Source organism: Hordeum vulgare, chromosome 2H, assembly GCF_904849725.1.
Source record: "Hordeum vulgare subsp. vulgare chromosome 2H, MorexV3_pseudomolecules_assembly, whole genome shotgun sequence".
Classification (NCBI taxonomy): domain Eukaryota; kingdom Viridiplantae; phylum Streptophyta; class Magnoliopsida; order Poales; family Poaceae; genus Hordeum; species Hordeum vulgare.
In genome coordinates this window covers 14,295,209-14,303,914 of record NC_058519.1, presented here as the reverse complement: position 1 = coordinate 14,303,914, position 8,706 = coordinate 14,295,209, and the positions used below count along the sequence as shown (strand labels likewise).

Below are 8,706 nucleotides of genomic sequence, written 5' to 3'. Positions count from 1 at the left end.
AATAAGAAATAGCAAAACAAGAAGTAGAGAAATATAGAATTAAAGGGAAAAGGTGGAAAAAAGGGAAACAGAAAATGAAAATAAAACACCAGAAAGAGAAGAAAGGACAAAAATATACTGTCCTGACTTTCATTCCACGATTCCTTCACAGTACTATATCCCGTGTCACCTGAGACGAAAGGATCTCTAATTCTGCATTGTTCCTCAGTAATTTGGTAGCAAATTCATGTTGTTAGGGGGGGGGGGGGGAGGGCCCTTGCTGGTCCCCCTGTCTCTGCCACTGTATGTCTTCTCCTACAATCGACTTAGGACTAAATAAAACAAATCTCTCCCTCACACACTATCACCATATGCCCCCCTAATACCAATGTTCTAACATGAAAATCATGTTTGACCGTCAGTGAGTCCACCATAATTTATTTTCAGACACCTGTGCTTTGATACCATTTATTACACAGTTTGGACATATGGTACTTTTCAATATCTGCTCATATATTATTTTGTTTATGATATTTATTTTTAGGACAAAAGGACAAAATATCTGTGGTTAATAATTAGGACAACCACCATAGGATATTGTTTGAGTCCCCTCTTCATAGCCTTGAACAATTAAGGTGGCATGGAAATGTTTGGTGGATAAGTTTCAGGTCCAACAATTCTGGCATACCCATGGTAGATGAGCAGCAAGGATGTTACAGTAAAAAGGACATAAAAAGTTGCTTATGTCAGGGACTTCAAAATCGTAGACAAGACAGACAATTTTGCCGACCTCAACTTCGATAGAACCATCGCATATTTTTGTAGACCGTCGTGCTTCACTGTTGAAGTGTATGATCATAGCAGTGATGACGCACACCGGCACATGCATACTATGGTGGTTCCGGGCCGGCTGGCTGTAAAATCCTTGAATGTTGTACCATGTATATATGAATGTTCAAGATGCAAAAATAAGTATCGTAGGTTTAATAACATACTTCCTCTGCCTCAAAATAAGTATCGTATGTTTAATACTAAATTAGTATAAATTTTGTACTAAACCAACGACACTTATTTTGAAACGAAGGAAGTACATGTTTATATCGTGAACTGTGAACAGAACTTTGTGAAGAAAATAACATATATTTTGACCTCAGAATATCGATGCTCGAAAAATTTTCTATTTTGTCAACAATTTTTTTTGCACCGACCTTTTTGTGATTTTCCGTGAGAATTCGCAAACACCCAGATAATCCATGCTGCCTATAAGGGTTATCAGTCATGGAACACGAACGTGAATATAATTTTTAGAAATTTTAGAGTACTACGGCCTCGTGATGAATCCTTGTGATATACATGCACCATAGTCTCGAAACATGTCAAACCAATAGTTCCGTGACTCATTGGGCTCCCTTGTAGGGTATCATGTCTATCTTTGTGCCCACATGAAACTTTATCTTCCGCACAGACATCATTCAAAACATATGCATGCAGCTGCTGCAATCAGTGAGAGTCGAACTTTTATGTGTATGTCCCCACAGTTTGTATAGTGTACAGGTAGAGTATTACTTTTGTGGTGGCGTAGATCCTACGTACTTCCTTCGTCCTTTCTATATATATACCTAAGGTAGCACTGCACTTCATCAAAGAATCCATTCCCATCCATTCCCATTAAAGCAAAACAAGCTTTCTATCATGGCTGCTCCTGCTAATGGCTCAAACGTGGTTACTGCTGACCTGCACGAGCCCCGACGACATTACATCCCCAGCATCTGGGGTCATTTCTTCCTGAACCACAACCCATGCACTCAATCACAGGTAGTTAACAATTTGTTTTTCTTTCAGAAAAAGTAAAAGTTCCCTTAGTTTCTGTCCCTGCACCAATAGTATTACCGAATACACATAGGCAAATGTAGTATGCTAATGTGTTCATGTATGAACGTTTTCAGAATTTTGAAACATTCTTGAACCCGAGCATGCACTCTTACCTCTCACAAATTTCCAAGATGACATACGTTTACCTGCCTTGCAGTATTTGGCAATGACGGAGATGGCAAGTATCAAGAAGGAACGAGTGAGAAAATCCATCTTGGCCGCCGGATCTTCTTCCGATCTACCTATGAAGATGGAGCTTATCGACACGCTGCAGCGGACTGGTGTGGCCTATCACTTCGGTAAGGAGATCCAAGACTTACTTCGTGGAATACATGCTGACGATCAAGGCTCGAGTGACGATCTGCGCACAACAGCAGCGCGGTTCTACTTGCTGAGGACGCATGGGTACCACGTCTCACCTGGTATAATCACCAATTCACCATCACAGCTGTTCAATCCTACATATATGTACTATTATGTTAATTTAACTATTAGATATTGTCTATAAGCCATGATATATGCAATATTTACTTGCTCATGCAGATGTGTTTTTGAAGTTCAGAGATGATCGAGGAAACTTTGTAAGCAATGATGCGGACTCGTTGTTGGCACTATATAACGCATCATATCTTAGGACTCGTGGGGAAGAAGTGTTGGATGATGCTATTATCTTCACCAACAGCCGTCTGCAGTGCATGCTAGAACATCTAGAACCACAGTTGGCAGAAGAGGTTCGGTGTGCACTGAAAACACCCATTTTCAGGAGAGTCAAGAGAGTGGAAACTAGACGTTACATCCCGGTGTACGAGAAAAAGGCTACGCGAGACGAGGACATATTGGAGCTTGCTAAGCTTGACTTCAACATTTTGCAAACAATCTACTGCAAGGAGTTGAAAACTCTTACGATGTAAGAAGACTAACTAAAATATAAGTAAAATCCGGAAGCTTGGGATTTATCGGTGTCCAATGACGGAAAAATACTATTTAAATATTATAGCTTCCACTAATACATATTTCTATTAATTTGCAGTTGGTGGAAAGACCTTAAGTCACAAACAGATCTACAATTTGCACGAGACAGAATAGTGGAGATGCATTTTTGGGTACTTGGAGTTGTCTATGAGCCGCAACATTCATATTCACGTGTAATTCTCACAAAACTGAACATATTTATATCATTATTTGATGACTTCTATGACAACTATAGTACCACAGAAGAAAGCAATACCTTCACGGCAGCAATGGAACGGTATGTTCACCTTGTTTTTCTTTTCTGGATGGTGTGTTACCAACCTTGCACCAAGAGAAGGAATGCAAAATCTTTTATCATGTATGAAGTTTCCTATAAAAAAATGTTAGCAAAAAGCACCCTAACTGTAGTTTGTTTTCAACAACTTGCTATATAGCTAGAATCATGGAACATATATAGTTCTCTTTCAAAAGAGAAAATCATGTATAAGAAAATATCGCTACGAACATTGCATCTCCAAGTTACAATACTCATTTACCGCCGACAGTGTACTAAGCCAAATTCGTAATATATTATTTGAATTTTCATTATAGTAGAAGCAGTGTCATGTCGTAGCAAACTCTTGTAAGTCGGTAGAGACTGTTCTACATAGCCCTTACAACTTAATACATGCCACATATAAATACTTCTCATAGCTCACACATGATGAATTCACTACACATTTGCAATTATCATTATTTTGTAAATAATCCCGATATGGTAAAACTTGCCATGCCAGTCCATACTCTTGTTTCCCTTAAGAAATTCCAAATTCTATTTGCACTAGTAGAAAACAGATCTTTCGTCTGCAGCATTAGTCCCGGATAGGTTTCGTCCCTGGACTAATGTGATCATTAGTATCGGTCCCAAAGGCTAGGAGCGGACAGGTGCACGGCCACCATTTATCCCGGTTCATTTGTCACCTTTAGTCTCGGTTGGTATTGTAAACCGGGACTAAAAGGGTGGTAGCAGGCTGCCGTCAGGCTGGGGCCCAGCGAACCCATTTCGTCTTGGCTGGTATTACCAAATCAGTTCCTGATATTTACTTCCTATTTGCCTATGTTTACAAAAATACTCAACAATATTTAATTATATACCATTTTTGTATCAATACCTTGATCATAGATGATGCATAAACGTAAAATAAAACATCGTGTCGAAAGTTGCACTGATAAATGGCCTTCAAGTTATCCATCTAAATGGTTGGGTCCCAAAATAAATTAAGTTTCACCAACCAATTTTTTTTCAAAAAATTTATACAATAATCTAAATATTTTTCATCATAATGTAAATGCAAAATTATTCAGTTTATTATCATTTTTATTTATGTATGTATGTATTTATTTATAACTCAGCACTAATTTGCCTGAAATACAGGTGGGATGAACAAGCCGCTGAGCAATTACCGGCACACTTGAAGGCATTATACATCAATATACTTAACACTACAAATGATTTTGAGGAGGAGTTAAAGCGTCAAAAAAATAAGAATGCCGAATTGGTAAAAGAACTGGTACGTGTTTCTCAAAATCGTACCAAATTAGCCAAAAAATAGATGTATACCAGAAAAGTAATTATCCTAGTATACATGCTGATGTAATGGTCAAGCTTGCAAATTTACTGAGCATCAACCAATAAAATTTCTCATTGAGTATGTATAAGTTTTAAAATTATATTATTTATGCTTTCTGAGTTATTATCCGATAGTCTGCAACTATAAAGGCCAAACATTCTCCATGCATATTTCACCTTAAATTTAACATTGCTTAGGTAATCGACGTCGCAAAATGCTATCATGCCGAGGTGAAATGGCGTGATGAACACTATGTACCAACTAGTGTTGAAGAGCATCTGCAAATATCGGTGGGCAGCAGTGCATGTATGCACATAATAAGCCTTGTATTAATTTCAATGGGAAATGTGACTACAAAGGAGGTTCTTGAGTGGGCTTTAACATATCCAAAAATAGTAAGATGTGTATGCATAATTGGGCGCATTGGCAATGACATGGTGTCACATGAGGTACAAACTCTCTCCGTATTTTAATGTTGTCAACATGTATTTTCTTATAAAATAAATTCTTCTAGTAGTCACTTAATCCAAAATTTGTGTACTAATATACCAACATTATCCTTTTCTTACAGAACCTCATCAGATGGAAGGGTGTGCGTGCCCTTCCATATAGACATATTATTTTAGAGATTGGTCTAGTTTATGAGGCAAATTAGGATGAAAATCTCACATATCACCAGCTAAACTAGGCCAAGACCACATGAACCACACAACTCAACTAAGGTTGAATCATGGAAATTTGTGCAAAACTAGACAACATGAAGCACACAGTTAAACTGGGAAAAGAGTGCGACATAACCAAATAAGCACTGTGAGGACACATAGCCGCTTGTTAGAAGAACACGCAAATCTGATGCCACAACTAATAATTTTAAGCCAAGTTCTACCAAAACTGCCGCCTCCACTTACCACTGCTGCTCCTAAGAGTTGTGACTTTCACGGTAGAAACCTAGGATATAACTTTCATTGGTTGTGCACTGTCTTCACCATAGAAATTGAGAAGCCAACATGTCCCAAGGTGTCATGAACCAACAGAGCTTCGCGCTACGGCCTCAGAACCTCGTAGGGTGATATGGACATGCACGACTGGATTATGTTTGATCCACATATCCTGTGCAAGATCTCTTGCAGCAATTCCGGAACACGTCGATGACCATATTGAGGAGGAGTGATCTTGTAGGACGTTGCCATGATGCGAAAAGAGCCCGAGGATCGCCACCATAAGCATCACGACAGCAGGTCCACACGCCACCCCGATCCAGCCCCCCTCTGCCTAGCTGGCCGCAGGCACCACGATGGTCTCTAGCAGCACAACGGTCATGCAGCACACCTTCCCGCAGACTCATATGGGCCAAGATGAACCCACGCGGCTGTAGGACGTGAGCCGACCTTGCGGCAACACTGCACGGTCATGAGCGCCCAACTCGCTGCCGACTTGGAGCAGCCGCATGATGGACGAGGAAGATGCCATCGGGACCCCACGAAGCTGCCTAGATCTAAGTGGGCTGCCACGAGATGAGATGCCCTGTTGCCAATCTCATAGGATCCCGCCCGAGCTTTGCGAGTGGTCCCCTCAGGCAGCGGCAAGACGAGAGAAGGATAGGAAGGCTCGGGAGTCACCAACAGTGGCGTTTCCCCCGTGTCGCCAAATCGGGACGACGCGGGGGAGGGGCTTTGTTAACGCATCACCCATCGAGGTTAGCTCATATCTAACCGACAATGGTTAAGTGGATGTGAAGAAATGATCGTTGAACAATGTCTCTGTGGAGTAGAAAGATTTCCACAAGTGCCATCCTCGTTTGCATTGCCCCCCATCGAAGAGAAGCTTTTGCCAGAGTGTGTCATCCCTAAACCCGTTCGAACCCCTTGGAATGAATGAAGCTTAGAACATGCTAGCTAGATTTAAGTACTGCCCATCACCATCTGCACAACCACATCTATATCGCCATATTCCCGATGAGACTTGGTTAGATCTAGCCACCATCCACCACCCAACACTGGCTAGTGATCATCCATCCATCGCTAAAACACGATCTGAGTGTCTTCCCCAACACCACACCGTGCATAATGCCAAGGGTAGAGAAGGCACACCATCCCACCATGGAACTTATAAGACCTAGAATGACGATCTTGTTTCAGGTCTCAACAACAAGTGACAACTTAGCAACCCAAACAAGACACCACATTGTGGTTGTCTACCTGTCATGCCACTACGTCCCTTCGCTTGTTGACCACTATGCGACCAACCAACTCCCATGATGAGCGCCCTTCTATATAGGATCCAAAACCTAGAGAACTACCTTGATGTCATCATGGCAGCCGACAGTGGTGGCAGCAGTGAGGGATCACAGAGGTAGTGAACCGACAGACAGGATAATTTTCACCTCCTGAGGAACCTATGCATGAGCAGCACTCGAGTTGGACACTTGCGTTCTCCATATATGCTAATAATAATTATATCTATATTCTATACACGCATCAATTATGATGAAACCTCATCTAATTAATCATGTTGTTTGTTTTTATTTTGTAGCGAGAACAAAAATCAGAGCATGTGGTATCCACGGTGCAAACTTGCACAAAAGAGCACAGGATCACGGTAGCAGAAGCCAATGCAAAGCTCAGGGTGATAATTGAAGAAGCATGGATGGACATTGTCCACGAACGCCTTCACAATAATCATCAAATGGTGCATAAAGAGAAGGCAACTGATCTTGCCCGGACAATGGATTTTATGTTCAAGCGTGAAGATGCATACACCCTCGCGTCTAGTCTCAAAGAGACCCTAACTTCACTTTATGTGAATTATGTATGAACCATTTCTCTATTACGATAAGATACGGACCTTTTCTAAAATATGGTATGATAATAATAAATTCTTGCATAATATGAGGTGTACTACATATTGTATAGCTATCATTTTTTCCCACTCGCCTGCATCTAGACATTTACATACATGTTCAATTAATACAAACTTATGTAGTATATATAAAGAGGATTGCAAAACCTATCCCTGAAATTGTTGTAATCCATGTATTAATTTTGTGCATAATTCCTAGTACTTCCTTATGTAATGATATCTAGGTGACGTGCCACATGACATTAGTACTGGACTTAATTTAATAATAAACTGATCTATCATTTCAAACCATTTATGTGTGGTGCTAACAAAATGGTTCTCGGTCACTGATGGGGTCATAGTCTTAGGGTAGGGTCATAGGCCTGCCATGTAGGTCCTACCCAAGGACTGCCCCTCACAAAGGACAAGGCCCTTAGTTAGTCCCGACTGAATTAAGGAGTCTCCATCATCCAGTCGGTGACAGGTCCTCGACCATCCAGTCGGAGCCTAGCATTCGGAGGATACCAAGCTAACCGACTGGCTACACTCGGTCCATCGTAACCCCTGTGGAGAGAAACGGTCGCATGTTTCCGGGTACATTTATTAGCATTTAGAGCATACGTTACCTGTAACGTATGCATTCAATCCCCACTATTCCACCCCTGTACCGGAACCGTTGTGGAGGGCAGCGCACTCTATATAAGCCACCCTCCCCCACTGGTAGAGGGGTTAGCAACTCACTGTATTCTATATTTCCACTCGACAACAAGCTCCCTGAGCACTGAGACGTAGGGCTATTACCTCCACCGCAGAGGGGCCTGAACTCACACAACCTCGCCGTAGCTAAGGCTCTACCCATCCTTTTCGTACCCTACACATCGACTGTCAGGCTTATACCCACGATAGTTGGCGCCCACCGTGGGGCAGGCGTCTAAGCGACTTCCGGCGAGTTTGCGACTACTTCCTTTCGTCATGTCGTCCGGCGGAGATTCGGGCATGGGTCACCAGATCTTTTTCGGCGCTCTCTCCTTCGTCGTCGACGATTCGGCGTGGCTTCAGGATTCGCCCCTCAACGTCGAGGCGCTTCCCCGTCGCGGGGCTACGCACTTCCGTGCCGGCGCCCGCGGCATTCTTCTTCTCCAGTAGTCGGCTCCGTTGTCGACCTACACCGCCGTCCGCGGCTCCAGCGTTGGGTGCAACACGCCCAGGCGCGCCAGAGCGCATCTTCCCAAGTTGCGGTCCTAGAGTCAGTTGTGGTTGCCCCGCCGTCCTAGTGCTCGGGCTCAGTTCCGACTGAGTTTCCTTCCGAGTACGCGGGTCGCGGGCCTGCAGCAGAAGTACACATGGCCAATTCCCATGAAGATCCCCGTCAAGCTGGCCGGAACGAGCACGAGATCGGCGAAGCGTCCGGCGCGCGTCGTCCACCTCACCGTTC

The 8,706-nt window shown here is 42.7% G+C and overlaps 1 protein-coding gene across 1 annotated transcript; it reads left to right on the top strand.

The window, feature by feature from the left end:
• The first annotated feature begins 1,615 nt into the window (after nucleotides 1-1,615).
• Nucleotides 1,616-7,319, top strand: LOC123429191 ((E)-beta-caryophyllene synthase-like). Its single transcript, XM_045113249.1, has 7 exons — nucleotides 1,616-1,794; nucleotides 2,009-2,273; nucleotides 2,395-2,758; nucleotides 2,882-3,100; nucleotides 4,238-4,373; nucleotides 4,631-4,882; nucleotides 6,966-7,319. Exons 1-7 carry the CDS (start codon nucleotides 1,672-1,674, stop codon nucleotides 7,245-7,247), a joined length of 1,641 nt encoding a protein of 546 aa, XP_044969184.1. The 5' UTR covers nucleotides 1,616-1,671; the 3' UTR covers nucleotides 7,248-7,319.
• The last annotated feature ends 1,387 nt before the right edge of the window (nucleotides 7,320-8,706 follow it).

Bases quoted from the DNA above. Each gene is read 5' to 3' on its own strand.
- LOC123429191 (XM_045113249.1), top strand. From the start codon at position 1,672: ATGGCTGCTCCTGCTAATGGCTCAAACGTGGTTACTGCTGACCTGCAC. The intron at 2,274-2,394 runs GTATAATCACCA...TTGCTCATGCAG, and splicing joins TGGGTACCACGTCTCACCTG to ATGTGTTTTTGAAGTTCAGA. The intron at 4,883-6,965 runs GTACAAACTCTC...TTTATTTTGTAG, and splicing joins ATGACATGGTGTCACATGAG to CGAGAACAAAAATCAGAGCA.